This window comes from Geotrypetes seraphini, chromosome 3 (assembly GCF_902459505.1).
Source record: "Geotrypetes seraphini chromosome 3, aGeoSer1.1, whole genome shotgun sequence".
NCBI lineage: Eukaryota > Metazoa > Chordata > Amphibia > Gymnophiona > Dermophiidae > Geotrypetes > Geotrypetes seraphini.
This window is the reverse complement of record NC_047086.1, coordinates 141,117,937-141,137,438: the sequence shown is the minus strand read 5'-3', so window position 1 is coordinate 141,137,438 and position 19,502 is coordinate 141,117,937. Positions and strand designations below refer to the sequence as shown.

General features: G+C 40.4%; 1 protein-coding gene across 1 annotated transcript in view; it reads right to left on the bottom strand.

The window, feature by feature from the left end:
* Positions 1-19,502, bottom strand: part of LOC117357489 (exostosin-1-like) — a 591,565-nt gene that overhangs the window by 13,426 nt on the left and 558,637 nt on the right. Inside the window, exons 8-10 of the mRNA XM_033938173.1 lie at positions 17,293-17,382; positions 10,712-10,872; positions 2,006-2,177 (exon numbers count right to left, since the gene is read on the bottom strand). Of these exons, the coding sequence (XP_033794064.1) occupies positions 2,006-2,177; positions 10,712-10,872; positions 17,293-17,382 (423 nt within the window). The remainder of the gene's footprint in view (positions 1-2,005; positions 2,178-10,711; positions 10,873-17,292; positions 17,383-19,502) is intronic.

Below are 19,502 nucleotides of genomic sequence, written 5' to 3'. Positions count from 1 at the left end.
TATCATTCCCCAGTGCCTTTGTTTGGGCCAATGGCATATGTTCTCCCTCTTTTCCAATCTGTCGGGGCACACATTAGGGGTGCCCCCTTCCCTCCTTGTTGTTTGCCTTCACTTTGGATCCTGTCATTCCAGATGTCTTGTCTAATGCGGCTATTCCGGGTATTTGCATAGGTTCCTCGGAGTTTAAGATCTCGGCTTTTGCCAATGATCTGTTGGTACATCTATCGAATCCTATAGTTTCATTGTCCAATTTGATGGATACTTTCACTGAATATGGGGACTATTCTGGTTTCCAAGTTTTCACTCTGCCCTCTCCCCCTTCCCTTGAGTGTGACATTTCTCCTTCCCTCCTTTCTACCCTCCCTATCCATCTCTTCCTCTTTCTCCAAGAGTCCAATACTTTCTGCCTCCTGCACTCTCTCCTCACCCCTTCCCTCAAGTCTGACATCCCTTCTTCCCACTCTCCTGTCTTCTGCAAATTCTTCTTCGAGCAGTTGCTGACCATTGGTATCTCCTACCATGGTCCAGCATTTCTCTATTCCCTCCCTCCTACACCATCCTCACTCCCTTCTATCCTGGACATTTTCCCTCTTTCCCCTCCCCACTTCAGCACAACATTTCTTCCTATCTCCTCCACCCCCATGTGCAACATTTCTCCTTCTCTCTCACTGTCCCTATCTCTCTCTCATTCCTTCCCTTGCTGCAAAGAGAGAGAGAGAGAGAGAGAAGAAAGGATGTAGGGTGTATCTCTCCCATCCCCTCTACTGCCACATCTAACATTTCTCCCTCTCTCATCCACTGGACCATGTGTATCATCTTTTGCTCCTGCCAACCAGCCCCATGCCCAACATCTCTCCTTCTGTCACTCTCTCCCCCACCATGCCACATCTCTCCCTCCATTCCCTCCACCACTATGTCAACATTCCTCCCTCTTGCATCCTTTCAATCTGTTACACTGTTCCCTCTCCACCACCATATCCAACATTTTTCCTTCCTATCCTTCTGTTCCCCATGCATCTCTACCTCACACTTCTCTCTCCCTATGCCCAACAATTTTCTTCTTTCTTCCTTTTGCCATATGCACCATTTTTTCCCTCTCACTCACACACTCATGCCCAACAATTCTCCCTTCATCCCTCCCTTCTGTGTCCCAAATTCATGCTCCCTCCCTTTCTTCTGTGTCCCGAGTTCATGCCCCCTCCCTCCTTCCAGCCTTTGTCCCAAGTTCGTGCTCCTTCCATGTTCCAACGTGGTCCTCTCTCCTACCTCCTTTCTTCCTTTGTCCCACGTTTATGTCCCCTCTCTACCTTACTTTTCCCAATGTGCTCACTCGTTCCCTTTAGGGCTGTCCAGCTGGGTTCCTTCTTCCTGCTTTCAGCCGCACTTTATTCTTCACAGAGCTGCATGCAGCGTTTCCTGCATGCTGCACGTGGCTGATCCAGAAGCCTTCCCTCCAACGTTGAAGGGAAAACTGTGGGGTCGGCTTCAGTGGCATGCTGGGAGTGTGCACATGGCTTTGTGGAGGGGGGCATGAAGGAGGCTTGCTGAGGTAACACATGGGATCACTGGTGGTGGTGGTGGTGATGACTGACAACAATGGCTCCACTCAAGAAGTATGAGTACCGTGTATTGAAACATCGAAACATGATGGCAAATAAAGGCCAATGGCCCATCCAGTCTGCCTATCTGCAGTAACCATTATCTTTTCCTCTCTCTCAGATATCCCATGTGCCTATCCCAAGCTTTCTTGAATTCAGACACATCTTCTCCACCACCTCTTCCTGGAGACTGTTCCATGCATCTACCACCCTTTCTGTTCTAAAGCACTATATACATGTGTAGGATAGTTATACATGTAAAAGCTGTGCATGCCTTCCAAAATAGTCTCCTTAGCTGCATCTAGTTCCAAGAGAAATTTCACATTTCAAAGGACAGCAGTTCTTTACAGGTTATTGAGATTGTTTGCCATCCATTTTGCTCACAGGATAGCATTGCTCACACACACCTGCTGCATCATAGTCTCCTTGTATTGCTTTTTCTGGGTGACCTTAATTGGCGGAAGCTTGGTGGTGGCTGAAATTAAGAAATTCATCAAAATATCCTCACAATTGCTCATCTGATTCACCATGCTGTGCAAATTGCTGGGTAGGTAGAATGTATAAAGGTAGTGATAGTACCTGGAAATCAAAGACAAAGAGAAGTATTTCAAACTGTCTTAGGGCTACATACTATATGGTAACACTTTCAATTAAAAGTCAAAAGAAGAAAAGTGGAGATAAAGCCTCAACCTTATATAATATGCAGACGGCAACCCAATGAGTTTTTTTAGCCGTTCTAATTCTGTATCATAGGCAAAAAACTCCATAATTCTCAAAAAATGTAATTTTCCAAAACGGGAAATCATTCCACCACTGTGCACAGGGAAGAGGAAAAAGAACAAGAGACAAAATTGCACTTATCTTCATAAATGTCACCAATCAGAACATGATGATTTCCTGTTTTGGAAAATTACATTTTTGAGAATTGTGGAGGTTTTTTTCCTTATGATACAGAATTAGAATAACTAAAAAACTCATTGGGTTGCCGTCTGTATATTATATAAGGATGAGGCTTAAGAACATAAGAACATAAGCAGTGCCTCCGCTGGGTCAGACCAGAGGTCCATCGTGCCCAGCAGTCCGCACACGCGGTGGCCTAACAGGTCCAGGACCTGAACTGTAATCCTCTATCTATATCCCTCTATCCCCTTTTCCAGTAGGAAATTGTCCAATCTTTTCTTGAACCCCAGTACCGTATGCTGCCTTATTACGTCCTCTGGAAGCGCATTCCAGGTGTCCACCACACGTTGGGTAAAGAAGAACTTCCTAGCTTTGTCTCCATTGAATTAAATGGTTTTTCAATGGGTACTCCCACCACTTAGCTAATAATATTTTTCTTCTTTTGACTTATATTTTGTTATTATTATTATTATTATTGTAACACTTTCAATTACAAATGATGTTTAATATCCAATGGTATAAGTAATATAAGGACAGCATAGACTTTATACCAAACTGAAGGAAAAAGCCTCAGACAAGGCCCCCCCCACCTCCACAAAATTGGTTTTTTAAAGGTAGTTGAGCGGTCACCTCATGGGCAAAAAACCTTCAGCAAAAATGAAAAAAAAGCTCTATGCTGTGCTATAGAAAACAAAAAAAGATAGAAGAAAATATATTTCCACTTATCTTCCGCTGATCGGTACACCGACGGTGGCCAGCGTTTCACAAATCTGCTGCCTCAGGATGTGACACGACCTATCAGACTTTAAAGTGGAATGCTAAATGCATCTCCTGCATCTGAAAGCTACATACTGTACATCCTTACTGGGAATTCTATATGAAGGTTTCTAGCTCTAAGGAGACAAGTTTCAGTAGCCACCTGTTTCACTTTAAAAACTACCTACAATATACTTTACATCTTTATATATATATAAAGATGTATATATATATATATATATATATTATTTATACATAATTTTAATTAAATGGTTTATTCCCCTATTATTGGTTTGATTTACATATCCAGGGATGGGGGAAGGGAGAGGATATTATATTAGGATTTGCTTATTAATTACATGTATGTACTGTTGTATGGTTTTATTGTATACACTGGAATTAGGGTGGGTGGGAGGGGGGAGAAAATGGTGTTTAGAATGAAAAATTAATAAAGATATATATATATATATATTGTGGCCGGGCCAGACCTCATGTAGGTGGGAAACCTCCGGCTCAGATCACAGGTAAGATTTTTAGGAGCGCCTTTTATATGGTTGGTCAAGGAAAACCCGGAGACTGGACTTTTCGCAAAGCTTCACCAGGTTTATTAATGTGCAAAACAAAACATCACTGTGTGCACACTTGTCACAGTGCACAGTCGTTGAGTTCACAGTATATTACATACGTCCCGGGCACGCTGGATGTGCCTCGGCCTGTGACTGTCAATCTTCCTCAGTGCACTGAAATCATAAACAAAAAAAACAACAGAAAAAAAATGCTTCTGCAGCTTCTTCACTGCCTCCGTAGAGTCCCCTCTCAGGACTAAGACTTCTCCCAACCCAAGCTGGTTTACTAATTCACAGCTGAGCACAACAGGTGTCAGCAAGCTTTCCCCTATACTTTGTAGAAAAAAAAAAACGTTTTGGCTTTTATTATTTTTCCTCTTTCTCTCCTTGTCCCTCCCTTTGAAGGATGTTCACAACCTGAACCCAGGTTGTGCGGGCAAGCCTCCCTTATGCTAAAGGTCTTATCTCCCACCCGAACATGCCCACAACATCCAGAACTTTAATTCAAAGGGTCCCTAGGAGAACTGAGGTTCAAGGAATTATTTTGGCATTACTTAATTAGGCACTGCTGCCATGCCTTTTCCAGCTCAAGACTCCATGTCCATGTCTTCCTCAAACATGTATTCTCCAGAGCCTTCCTCACTGAGCATTTCCCAGGCTGGCTCCAGGGGATTAGGGCTCTCTATGAAGTCCTGCACTTCTGTCTGTTCCTCTCCTCCCCCTCTCTGGATGTCTGCCAGCCTTCTCAAATCGTTTGCCCCTTCAGGGACAACCTCCAGCCCCTCACCCCAAAATGTGTTTGGAAAGTAATTGTACTTCCCTGGAGTTAATCTCTCTCCCCGGGTGGGCTGAGTTCTGGAAACTTTCCTAGCTGGCTTCTGGCAGAAGGGAGATAGCAGCTATTGTGATTTGCTGCTGGGCTCCTATAATCAGGAACAGGTGAGCCTCCTCCTCCTTCCTGATTACTCTGCCTTCTGCCTATTTGAGGTTTGCTTGGTTGCAGGGCTGGTGACCAGCTCCACCCCCTTCTTCCTGGATTCCTCTAACCTGGGGAAAGGAGTAATAGGGACTGGCTTGTGGTTTCAGTGCCCTCCCTTCCTGCATTCCGGGCTGACTCCACCCCTGCTTTTCCCCCAGGTTCTTTGGTTGTGCTACCCTGTTGCTTTTATCAGGAGAAATAGGCTTTAGTTTAGAGCTGGCAGCCTTAAAGGCTGTATTTCTGATGGGTCCCACCGTCTTTTCACCTGGGACAGGAGCTTCCCTGTCACAATATATATATATATATATATATATATCTTTATTAATTTTTCATTCTAAACACAGTGCATAAAGGAATACATAATTTGAAAAACAGCACTTACATCCATCAATAAATACATGAGAAACCATTTTCTTCCCCCTCCCACCCACCCTACAATAAAACCATACAACAGTACATACATGTAATTAATAAGCAAGTCCTAATATAATATCCTCTCCCTTCCCCCATTCCTGGATATGCAAATCAAACCAGTAATAGGGGAATAAGCCATTTAACTAAAATTAATAAAATTGGTCAATAGACCCCACGCCAGTTTAAAAATATATACTTTACATCTATTCTTCTGCAGGACTGGAAATGGGCAAAACTTCAGGCCATTTATTAATAGCTGAGCATTTATTGTGTTGCTTGTGTATTCTTATTGAAAATAAAAAATTGTTTACATCATAAAAAAATCTGCTCTCAAGCCATTCAAACCTAATCTTTCTGTTGAAAACAATTCATATAAAGATCAAAACAATGATTACTTTTTTTAAAATATTCTTTATTATTTTTAAAAAGCCAATACAAAGTGCAACAGATAAACAAACAACTGATACAATAAACAGCACTCATTACCTTAAAATGATAAAATAAGTACATATCACCCCCCTCCCACCCACCCTGCTTGGATGTGTATAACATAAAATCAGAAATCAAAGGGTAATACTAATAATCAAGTTATAGTAACATAGTAACATAGTAGATGACAGCAGATAAAGACCCGAATGGTCCATCCAGTCTGCCCAACCTGCTTCAATTTAAATTTTTTAATATTTTTTCTTAGCTATTTCTGGGCAAGAATACAAAGCTCTACCCGATATTGTACTTGGGTTCCAACTGCCGAAATCTCCGTTAAAACCTACTCTAGCCCATCTACACCCTCCCAGCCACTGAAACCCAACCCCCACCAAACAGCCATACACAGACACAGACCGTGCAAGTCTGCCCATTACTGGCCTTAGTTCAATATTTAATATTATTTTCTGATTCTAGATCCTCTGTGTTCATCCCATTCTTATTTGAACTCAGTCACCGTTTTCCTCCCCACCACCTCACTCGGGAGCACATTCCAGGCATCCACCACCCTCTCTGTAAAGTAGAATTTCCTAACATTGCTCTTGAATCTGCCACCCCTCAACCTCAAATTATGTCCTCTGGTTTTACCATTTTCCTTTCTCTGGAAAAGATTTTGTTCTACATTAATACCCTTCAAGTATTTGAACGTCTGAATCATATCTCCCCTGTCTCTCCTTTCCTCTAGGGTATACATATTCAGGGCTTCCAGAATCTCCTCATATGTCTTCTGGCGCAAGCCTCCTATCATTTTCGTCGCCCTCCTCTGGACCGCCTAAAGTCTTCTTATGTTGCACAAAATTTTGTTAATGGATTCCAAATTTCTTTGAATTTATTATACTGTCCCAATTGTATCGAATTCATACATTCAAACTTATAAACTTGACATAAGGTTTCCCACCAAAAGTTATAATTTATTCTCTCCCAATTTTTCCAGTTTTTCGTAATTAGCTGCATAGCAACTCCTGTCATGATGAGAAGCAATCTATTCTTATTTGCATTGATTGGACTCTTGGGCATTAATAATGTTCCAAACAACACTAAAAGAGTGATTACTGAGTTAATTCATTTTTGCTGGGTTTTACTAAATGGTGTTAGAGGTTTTTAGCGTGGGCTGGCAAGGTAAATGCTACGATGCTCATAGGAATTCTATGAGCATTGGAGCATTTACCTCACCGGCCTGCACTGAAAACTTCTAGCGCCGTTTAGTAAAAGACCCTTAAATAGATAGGAAGAGGATCAGTGAAAAATTATTAGTGAACCTTTTATTTGGATTAAGCCCCTCAATGCTAATGAAAAAAATGGATTGACTTACCCCCCTCTTTTACTAAGGTGCGCTAACCGATTAGCATGCGCTAATTGAATTAGTGTGCGCTAAATGCTAATGCATCCATAGACTAACATGCACGTGTTAGCGTTTAGCGCACGTTAATTTGATTAGTGCATGCTACTCGGTTAGCGCACCTTAGTATTAATATGGGCTTTAATATGGTCAAATAATAAGGCCTCATTTTATGTTAATTATTTTTCCTCTCCCTTTTAAATGTACCATATACACAGGATACATTGTACCTGGGCTTATATGATAAACTGCTATCACTAGAAAATTACTCTTAAATAACAATAATGTAAAAACTCTAATAATCAAAAACTGTAAAAATAATTATTGTAAACAAAAATCAGTGAAGAAAAAGACCTTCTATAAAATTTCACAGCCTCATTCAACAAGAGGTTGGAAGTATCGAACATTAGAGAAACTCCACTAAAATAACAAAAATATCAAATATACCCCCCCAAAAAAAGTTACTAGAGGCTTCCCTTGTACCAAACAATCAATAAACAATCCGTTCATATAAGTAAATAGAACTCAAAAGTACACTTATCTTAATAACGCTGTTTCAAGCCTCATTTCCTGACTGAAATTCCCTGTTTTGCTTAGCTGCTTAATGGGATACAAGAAAAAGGGAGTTTTCAGAAGAAAAAGGGAGTTATCAGAAAAGTGAATGCTTTAACGTGTTCAAATATGTTTATTGATTTTGTATTAAAAAACAAAACACAAATATATTCAGTAAGGAATGCATTGAGAACAATTAACATTCAAGAAGGTAGTGTTATATTAACAAACATTAGCACCAAAATATATAAGAGCATCATGTATCATCCTAACCATAGCAAGGTACTAAAATACCCCAATGCCAGATGTATCATAATCCTGGAGAGGAAGAAGAAAAAAGAGAAGGAAGAAAGAGATATATTAATAAGAATTAGATAAATCCAATAAGTGGAGAGGAAGAAAGGAATCAAGAAGAGAGTAAATAAGTAGGGCGGGCATCTACATCCATGATAAGTAAATATAGATTAAATATAAAGTTCTGAATATCTTAATAAAGTCAATTGGAGTGTCAGCGGTTATAAAGAAAAGTGTTGTATAGGTTCCCAAATGCGAGATACAGTGAAGGATCTGTTGGAGAATTCTGCCGCTTTGATCTCGTATGAGTGGATCATGAGAACAGAATTCCACCAAAACACAATATTAAGGGTATCCGCAGATTTCCAATTGTGGAGGATCATTTGGATCGTAAGGGCAATTAGTATGTTAAGGAGAGATTGTTGGCTATGGGTGAGCGGGTCTGTCAGCGCTAGAGCCCGAAAGAGGAGAATATCAAAAGTGAAATCAGATGTGATAGGTAATATACGTCGAATAAGTCCCCAAACTTTAGTCCAGAATGAGGTGAGAATGGGACAGGCATAAATCATATGATGAAGATCGCCCAGTTCTGCAGAACAATGCCAGCAAAGGTTAGAATCCGTAAGGCCAGCTCTAAACATCTTGTGAGGAGTCCAGAAAACATGATATGCTAAAAAGTAAAGAGATTGTGATAAACTAGCTGAGGCAGTAGGTCGAATAATTTTACAAAAATATCGTTCCCAATCTTTGTCGGAACCATGCCAAGTGAGAAAGGATGCCCAAGAATCGGTGGTCCTGGTGGATCTAGGAAAAAGATGCGATCTAAGTTCTTTATCGAAGAGAGAGGTCGAATGTCCTAGGAGAAAGCCCTGCTGAGATAAGGTGACAAAATGGGAGGTCTGAGAGAAGGTAAAAATAGAAGGAGAGCATTTCTTCAAGCAATGGGAGAATTGAAGCCAATGGAAGCATTCTGAAGGGGGTAGGTTGAATTTATCCATAATCTGAGAGAAGGACAAGAGAGTTTCCTTGTTCATTACTTGACCCAGTGACCATACACCATTATCAATCCACGACTGCCAATGAATGAAGCGATTATCAATATGGAATAAGGAGTTGTACCACAGGGGAGTAGTCAAGGTGTGTCTCCTGTTAGAATTAGAAAAGTCATCAAAATATTGTATCGCTCGAAGAGTTGCAAAGATGGTATTAGATTTACAAGGAAGAGCGGAAGGAGAGATATAAGGTAAGCACGATATGGGAATAGAGTTTATTAGATGTTGTTCAATATGAACCCAGGCAGCGCAGGCATTAATCGGGTCCATATCTTGTATCCAGATAGAGCTGTAGCGAAGTAACGCTGCGACATGATATAGAAAAAAATCAGGGAATCCCATGCCCCCGTCCTCCTTAGATGATTTAAGAATTTTTAATGAGATGCGAGGAGGTTTTCTATTCCAAAGATATTCCGATAATTTACTTTCTATGGATTTGTAAAAAGCTTTGGGGGCTAATCTAGGCAGCATGGAGAGATAGTAGTTAACAATCGGGGAGATAGTCATTTTGATTGCTTCCAGCTGCCCCCACCAGGACATTGAAAGAGGGGACCACCTTTTTAAGAGAGCATCCACTTTGGCAGTTATTGCTGACAAGTTAATGGACATCATAGTATCAGAGTCCTGATGGAAAAGAGTTCCGAGGTATTTCAGAGATGATTCTGCCCACCGAAAGGAGACTGGACCACAATCAGATAAGGAGGTGGCATCGTTAAGGGGCATAATTTCAGATTTGTCCCAGTTAATACGGTAGCCCGATTCTGAAGAAAAATCGGAAACCAATTGAAGTAAAATAGGGATAGAGGATGCCGGTTTAGAGAGGAATATACGTAGGTCATCAGCATAAGCCAGAGTTTTAACCTGTAGAGACCCTACCTGTGAATGCTTTAAACCCCCCTCCTTTTACAAAACCGTACTGTGTTTTTTAAAACTGGCCATGGCAGTAACAGCTCCAACGCTCAGAATTCCTATGAGCATCGGAGATGTTACCACTATGGCCGGTACTAAAATCCGCACTACGGTTTTGTAAAAAGGGGGCGTAAGTGAAGTTTCCAACGGAAAAAAATAATTTACCTTCAAGTTCAAATGTTCATATTGAAGTGGAGAAGCTGTGAGAAGAATGATACATCTTAAAATCCCCTGAAGCAGCTAAGAGAAATAGGGAATCACTGTTGGGAAATTAAGAGGAAATAGGTTTGAGACACTTATGAGCTCTATTTACTTTTATGAATAAAGACTGGATTATTTATTGGTTGTTTGCTACATGGGAACCCTCTAGTAACATTTTTCAGTTTTTTAGATTTATATTTGTGTTTTTTGTTATTTTAGCGGAAGTTCTTTTTTTGACCATTGACTAGATGCTTCCAACCTCTTGTTGAATGAGATTGTACAATTTTTGACTGAGGACTTTCTTCACCAAGGGCTCCTTTTATTAAAACACGGAAAAGCTTCTCATCATAGGCTGGCGAGGTAAATGCTCATTCAATTTCTATGAACGTCAAAGCATTCACTTCGCTGGCCCACGGTAAGGAGCTTTTCTGTGGTTTAGTAAAACTCAGCATAAATTTTTGTTTACAATAATTATTTTTATGGGTTTTTGTTATTAGAGTATTTTTTATTGTCATTATTTAAGAGTAATTTTCTAGTTATCTAAGCTGCTATATCTAGCATGATGTTATTTTAATCATCTGGAAACAGAAATCAGTAATTGACAGTGGTGACATAGCAGTACTGTTAATGGGTATTGTGGAAGGATTCACAGCATTTATGCTTACCTATGGTAGAATGCAGCACCAGTTAGCACCATGGAGTACTCGTTGGTCCACTTGGAGGTATACCCCCAGCATCCTTTGCTGTTATCCCAGAAATGACTGCGGGCAGGATAACCCACAATGCGCTCTGGGAAAGTACGCCATACAATGAAAGCAAAATCAATCTGTGGGACCAAAGTGACAGGACAGCTGGTGAGGAGGCAACAAAAATAAAATGGGAAGAGAGGTCCCATCATAGTGAAATCCACAGAAATAGTTCCTGTTTGTAAGGAATTCCCTTTCGGATAGAACAGCTTCTGCCTAGATTTTTGTATTAGTTGAAGAGGTCTTAAAAGATATTTATTACAGTAGGTTAAAATACTGTTTTTCCACAAAACAATCTTATTTTGAAATTTTGTGCACTTAAAAACATAAGAATTGCCATACTGGGACAGACTGAAGGTCCATCAAGCCCAGTATCCTGTTTCCAACAAAGGCCAACCCAGATTCCAAGTACCTAGCTAGATCCCAAGTAGTAAAACAGATTTTATGCTGCTTATCCTAGGAATAAGCAGTGGATTTCCCCAAACCAACTCAATAGTGGCCTATGGACTTCTCTTTTAGGAAATTATCCAAGCCTTTATTACACCCTGCTAAGTTCACTGATTTCACCACATTCTCCAGTAACGCATTGCAGAGTTTAATTATATGTTGTGTGAAGAAATATTTTCTCCGGTTTGTATTAAATCTACTACTTAGCAGCTTTATCGCATGCCCCCTAGGCCTAGTATTTTTGGAAAGAGTGAACAATATTTTATAGACCTCTATCATATCCCCCCCTGAGCTGTCTCTTCTCCAAGCTGAAGAGCCCTAGTTGCTTTAGTCTCTCCTCATAGGGAAGTCATCCCAAACTTTTATCATTTTCGTCACCCTTCTCTGTACCTTTTCTAACTCCACTATATCTTTTTTGAGATATAGCAACCAGAACTGCACACAGTATTCAAGTTGCAGCTGTACCATAGAGCGATAAAAGGGCATTATTACATTTTCATCTTTGTTTTTCATTCCTTTCCTGATAATTCCTAACATTCTATTTGCTTTCTTAGCTGCCGCCACACATTGAGCTGAGGGTTTCAACGTATCCTCAACAATGGCACCTAGATCCTCTTCCTGGGCAGCAACTCCTAACATAGAACCCAGCATCACGTAGCTAAAGTTCGGGTTCCTCTTTCCCACATGCATTACTTTGCACTTGCTCACATTAAACGTCATTAGCCATTTTGATGCCCAGTCTTCCAGTCTTACAAGGTCATCTTACAATTTTTCATAGTCCTCTTGCAATTTAACAACTTTGAACAACTTTGTGTCATCAGCAAATTTAATTATCTCACTAGTTATTCCTATCTCTAGATCATTGTCCCAGCACAGACCCCTGGGGAACCCCACTATTTACCTTTCTCCACTGAGAATATTGACCATTTAAACCTACTCTGTTTGCTGTCTTTCAACCAGTTCTTAAACCATAACAGGACATTGCCTCCTATCCTTTCTAATTTCCTCAGAAGTCTTTAATGAGGTACTTTGTCAAATGCCTTTTTAAAATCCAAATACACAATATCAACTGGTTTACCTTTATCCACATGTTCATACCCCTTCAAACAAATTCAGTAGATTGGTGAGGCAAGATTTCCCTTGACTAAATCCATGTTGGCTTTCTCTCATTAATCCATGCTTTCATATATGTTCTCAAAAAGCAGCATTTAGATTATTATCAAATATTCAATGTTAAACACTTTAAAACAAATTTTTGTTAAGTCTTCAAAATGTGCCAACCTCCAGCCAATTGATTCTAGGCTTGAGACATCTCACGGCAAGTTCATCCTCATCAGACTTGTTTTAATAGAAATTTCTGTGCTTTGTGCTTGTGCTTATAAACTTAGTACTTGGTATTTAAGAAAACTTTGTACTTAGCTTCATGCATGCTGATTGCATGAGAGAATGTTTGTTGATCCTAAAGCGTCTGCTCCAACATGTTTCGCCAAAGTTTTTTTAAGAAGAAGTCCCTCTTTCAGTATTGTTCCGCTGCATCCCGACTAAACTTATTGGCAGCTAATAGAACAAGAGGCTGTACATCAGCACTAATACATATATGTTCTGACATTTTGTTCTTTGTAATAATCTCTACCAGTTTGCCCGACACCAACATCAGACTCATCAGTCTATAATTTCCTGGATCATCTCTCGAACCCTTTTTTAAAAATTGGCATCACATTGGCCAACCTCCAGTCTTCTGGTACTATGCTGGATTTTAAAGAAAAATTACAGATTACTAACAATAGCTCTGCAATTTCATTTTCAATTCTATCAGCACTCTGGGATGTATACCATCTAGTCCAGGCTATTTGCTACTGTTCAGTTTGTCAAACTGACCCTTACATCATCCAGTATTACAGAGATATGTATCTCTGATTCATCAGAATTGAATACCATTTCTGGCACTGGTAACACGTCTTCCTTGGTAAATACCAAGGCAAATAATTCATTTAATCTCTCCGCAATGGAAGAAATAAAAGGATTGTCTGGGGGGTGACTCAAATTATTTGTGTATTTTAGGAAGAATGTAAATGGTTGATGTTACTGGATGCTGTACTGTAAGGAAATCAATTTCTTTGCTAGTAAGAAAGCCTCTTTAGTTACCTATTTAAATTATAGACAATCACCTTCTTAGGATCATATCTACTGCCTATTTATCTATAATGACAATTGTAACATAGTAACAAAGTAACATAGTAGATGATGGCAAATAAAGACCTGGATGGTCCATCCAGTCTGCCCATCCTGATTCAATCTAAAAATTTGTTGTTGGGGGTTTTTTTCTTCACAGCTATTTCTGGGCAAGAATCCAAAGCTCTGCCCGGGACTGTTCTTAGGTTCCAACTACTGAAGTCCCACTCCAGCCCATCTATACCATCCCAGCCCCTCAAGCCCTCCCCTTTGTCAGCTAGCTTGATCACTATACTAGTGTCATTCTAATCTATGAATTACACTTTTCTTTTCCTTTCTGATGTTACAATATCCTCTTTTGTTTTGATTCTCACATTTTTCAATATCCTTTCTAACTGTTCGAACATGTGTATGAGAAGATTCACAGTTCTGGTGGATTGCCATCTACTTTTTTATTTTTAAGTGCACACAAATTTCAAAATAACATTATTTTATGGAAGGGCAGTATTCTAACCTATTATAATAGAGATTTTTAAAGACCTCTTCCACTTTGATCATGTCTGTCACCACAATTTCTTTCATTTGGTACCTGGTGACTGTTTACTACTTGTTTCTTTAGATTTTTTTTATTTATGATGGAAGGGGGAATGGGACTGATATGTTGCTTTTTCTATATGGTTTACACCAGTGGTACCCACACTTTTTGGCTTGCGAGCTACTTTTAAAATGACCAAGTCAAAATGATCTACCAACAATAAAATGTAAAAAAACACAAAGCACACTGTACGCAGAGAAAATGTTAATTATCATATATATTTGGGGTTTTCTCATAGGTCTTTCTCAGAGGTCAGACTTTCTCAGAGGTCAGACTTTAAAATATGCAATGTCACCTCAGTAACAACCATACAAAAATAGACAAATATACCCCCTCCCCTTTTACTAAACCACAATAGCAGTTTTTAGCACAGGGAGCTGCGCTGAATGTCCCACATTGCTTCCAACGCTCATAGGCTCCCTGCGCTAAAAAACGCTATTGCGGTTTAGTAAAAGGGGGCCAAAGTGCAAAATATAGACAGCAGATATAAATTCAGACATATTTTGATCATTAAATTTAAAATAAAATCATTTTTCCTACCTTTGTTGTCTGGTGATTTCATGAGTCTCTGGTTGCACTTCCTTCTTCTGACTGTAAATCCAATATTTCTTTCTTTCTGCCTTTCTTCTTTTCTGCCTCCTGCATGCTTCCTCTCCTCCAGATCTCATTCCATTCCCCAACCAACATCTCTCTGTCCCTCCATGAGTCCAACTTTTTCTTCCTCTCTCCCTGCCGCTCCCCTTTCTTTCTTTCAGTCTGTCTTTCTCTCTCCCTGCACCCCCGCCGATTTCTCCCTGCTTCCTCGATGCCAGGCCAGGCGTGTACAAGCGCCGGGCCCACAGCCTTCCTCCTTGTCAATTCTGACATCGGAGAGGAAGTTCCGGGCCAGCCAGTCAGCGATTGGCCTGGAACTTCCTCTCCAACGTCAGACTTGACATCGGGGAAGGGGGCAGGGGGGGGAAGGCTGTGGGCCTGGTGCTTGTACACACCTGGCCTGGTGTTGGGGAGGCAGGGAGAATGCAAAGACAATGCGAGTCTATCATGGAGCCCGGGATGGGCACCGCAATCGACTTGCATTGCCTTTGCAATCTACTGGTCGATCGCGATCGACGTTTTGGGTACCCCTGGTTTACACAATCAAAGTGGTTTACATGGGGCAATGAAGTGTTAAGTGTCTTGCCCAGAGTCATAAGGAGCTGCAGTGGGAATTGAATTTACAGCCTCAAGGTGCGAAGACAGCTGCTCTAACCACTAGGTTACTCCTCCACTCTCTCTTTAATTTCTCATAGTGCTCTATGGTTTTCAGCACATATTCCTTCTGCCTTTATACATTATTAATGCTAATACATTGAACACCACAAATTTTTAGATGAATATTGGAGAAGAGCAAAGAATACCAAAATCCCCTATACCTTTGTTTCATTGACTGTGTGGATCACAATAAACTATGGAGAACTCTAGAGCAACTAGGAATACCTAAATACATAGCTGATAGAGAGCCTATATGAAAATCAAGAATCTGCAGTGAGAACTGAATATGACTACACTGATTGGTTTCCAATAAAACGTGGCATCAGGTAAGGATGGATCTTGTTACCTTACCTGTTCAACCTATACAGTGAAACTATCTTCAGAAAAGCAAATTTGGAAGAAGAGTGGGTCGATTGCAAAGTTGGTGGCAGAAATATAAACAACCTGCGCTATACAGATGATACAACGTTCATCACCAGCAGCAAAGAAGACATGCTGAATCTACTGAGAAAAGTCAAAACCTAAAGTCATAATATGGGATTAGAACTGAACATAAACAAGATGAAGATCATGAATATGGAAAATAATGAAGATTTTGAGCTTCAAGACGATAGAGGTTGTAAAGGATTTCTACCTCATGGGCTCTTTTGAAAATAAAGAGGCAACTAGCAGGGAGGAAATACTCCGCAGAATAGTGCTTGGTAGCTCCTCAATGAAGGTTCTCGACAAAGTATTCAAAGGCAAGGAGATCAGACTTGCCTAAGCACTCATTTTCTCAGTGATCAGTTACGGATGCAAAAGCTGGACACTACGGAAACAAGACAGAAAGAAGATTGACTCATTTGAGCTTTGGTGCTGGAGAAAGATTTTAGGAGTACCATGCACTGCCAAAAGAATTAACAAATCAATTCTGGATGAGGTCAAACTGGCTATGTCACTCGAAGCCCAAATGATGAAGTTATGACTGACTTATTTTGGTCACACCATCAGAAGAGAGAGATCACTGGAGAAGGACATCATGTTTGGGAAGATCGAAGGAACCAGGCGAAGAGGGCGACCTGCAATCAGATGGCTGGACAAGTTGAAAACAACCTTGGGGATGACGCTGGAGGACCGTTCCAGACTAGCACAAAACCAATTTCTTTTTAGATCCACAATTCATCAAGCCGCTAGGACTTGAGCACGAGTCAATGGCACCTAACAACAACTACTAATCTATTGCTGGAACATTTATCGTTCAGGGAATCAAGATGGTGGCAAGATGGACAGTGCTCTGTTTGGTGACTATTGTTGGTGCACTGTGGTGCTTTTTCCCATGTGGTAGTTAAAAACCTCATTTACTCTTCCAATGATCTGGTTTATATTCCAGCAGCGGTTTCTAGTCCTATGAAACAATTTATTTCTTTTGTAGCAGGTTCTGGGATGAGTGGTAAAGGCACCGCTCAGGCTAGAAGAAAGAACTTTTCTGTGAATGCTGAAGAATTGCAGTAGAAAAATTTTATCAAAATTACTCCCCAAAATGTGGTATACAGATGGACGATTTAGTGGCTTGGACGATCAGATCGGAAGGACGTATAATTAGATGATTTTTGAAACAAAAAAAAAGTTGGACGTTTCTTTCGAAAATGAGTCTTACGCTCTTTTTAATTTTGAATGACTTGCGAGATGGACATAAACGGACTTAGATGTCCCTTTCGATTATGCCTCTCCACACCTTTAAACTTTTGTTTTAGAACATACTGTACATTATACAAGCAAAATTGAATAAGAAAAATCATGTATGAATGTTGATGTGTAATCAGCTGCATGATAGTAAGGGAGGCGTTGATAGAAGGAGAGGCGTTGGGATAAAATGTGAATTAAAGAGACATATGAACAGTGATAAATGCTATCCCTGTCACTCCCAGTACTACTACTTATTAGCATAGGTTTCTAAGCCCAGTGTGGCATCTGGGAGGGTTTAGTATAAACCAAGAAACAAAACAAGAATTAAGTATCTTATAGCCACAATTTTTTTCTTAGCAGTTTCACCTACCTCATTAGTTGAGAGGACAGAGTCTTCATCCAGGCTTAACACTGCCTCCGTCTGAATCAGGTCATATGGGAAAAAACGACTGCTCATCATCTGCAGGGGAACAATTCATGTCAGACAGCATTACCTCATTACATGGCTCTTGATTAGAGTTGTTATGCAGGTAAATGATGTCTTAAGTTGTTAGCTTAATCAAATGGCGTACTACTCTGTGCAATGTAAATCTATTAATTCATATTCAGTTTGGATGCTCCTGCTTATGCCAGCTCCAGGCTCAAAATGACTGTTGCAATCTTCATCAGCAGTCTCGACAGCCATTTTGGCAGCAGAGATGGCAGGGGTAGGAGCGACTATGAATCTCTCATGCTCCAATTAGGCTACTAGACCTGAGAGAACATTGATAGCTTTAGTTGGAGAAGGGGAAGGTAAAAAATGGGTGGTAGTTTGGTCCAGAAAAGAGGGAGATGGTTTCCGTTTCAGCTGAAAATGCATCACCATTGTTGGCCAAAACTGAAACATGGCCAAATTAGAATTTTGGTCCAGTTTCAATGCCGAAACTAAAACCAGAATTCAGTCACTTTCTAATAGAGATTTTATCTCCAAAATATAAATACATGGGAATTAGGTCTTCTTAAATAGAAATGAGGCTATGGAATGAGGGCTCATAGATGAGGGAGAAAGGGGTGCATCAAGATCCAGATGTACCCTTGAGTCAGAGTTGACTTCAGCTGACCATACCAAAAAGGGACACCTCATTATGTTTTATTGGCATAATACAAGTATGGTTTGCTAGAGTCTTCTCCTAAAGCATGGATGGTTAAATGACTTGCCCATGGCCACAAGGAGCTGCCATGGGATTTGAAACTGGACCTTTCAATTCCCAGCCCTCTAACTTTAACCATTTGGCTACTCCTCTGCTTCAAAGGGGAATATACTAAGGAATAATCTATGGAAATGTTTCTTTACAGAAATGAGAGCAGATAGTCATACTTGGAACAGGTGCTAGATGATGTGGTAGAGTGATTTTACATTGGTAAAAATTATTTGACACCTATAGAGTGGCTGTCACAATATTGCCCATTTTCATTGCAGTTAAAAACACACACATTGTTCAATAGCATGCAGACATAGATATTTTCCTTTTTGAGGATTATTTAACCCCCCAACAACAGATACTTGTGATTAGAAATATTCAGACTGGTGTGACTCCTAATGCAGGTAGTTGCACTGAAACATGGCACTGTGTTGAGTCCTTCTTCTGAATTTCTGCTGTTTTGGGGAATTGTATTTATACAGCCCTCTTGGCCTAGTTTTTATCATAATAAATTTTGTGTTTGTTGTTCCTTGACTCCTAGGTTCCTTTTTATTTATTTATTATTTATTGGTCCTCTCCTCCTTCTTTTTCCTTTGGAGTCTGGATGAAGCATGGACAGGGAACGCACATGTAACTTATAGAATACTGTAGGTAATATATATATTTCCAGAATCTAGGTGCAAACATTTACATCAGCTCTATGGCTGGCATCAGTGCTTGAGCCTAAACACATACATGCATAAATACCTGGTTATGTTCTATAATGGACAGCAGGTGTATCATGAGAATAGGGTGAAAGGTTATGGCTGCCATATTGGAGTAGGATGAGGCCATGGGCAGGAGCAAATGGACATTACTCCTGCCCCAATGATCCCCTGGACCACCAGGGACTGAGATAATCCTACCGGGGGTCCTGTTGTGAGAGGGGTATCCTGCCTTGGAGAAGGGGTCTGATGGAGTGGCCACAAGGAGAGGGTGTTAGAGAGCAGAAGAAGAATGGGAGATGCTGGCTACCTGGGTGAGGGGGGAGGAGAAGGGGAAGGGCAATTGCTGGCTACCTGGTAGGTAGGAAAGATGCTGGACTAAGTGGGGATCCTTGAGCAGGAACATGGCCAATGGTTTGCCTAGGGTATTAGATATCCTTGGGCCAGCCCTGCTTTTTGGAACCAATGAAAGTCAGGGAATGAAGACTGATAAGCAAAGCAAAAGGTGTATATGTGTGTGGAAGGAGGAGTTAAAGCAATAAGGGAAGGAGAGTGAGAAGCAGAAACACAGAGTGATAAGAAATCAAAGTGGAAGTGTGAAATGGAGAGAGTATGGGAAGGAATCAAAGTGAGTTTCATGTTTAAGCATTATTATCAAAGTTGCTTTAGAGCTCATTATTCTTGACAACTGCAGA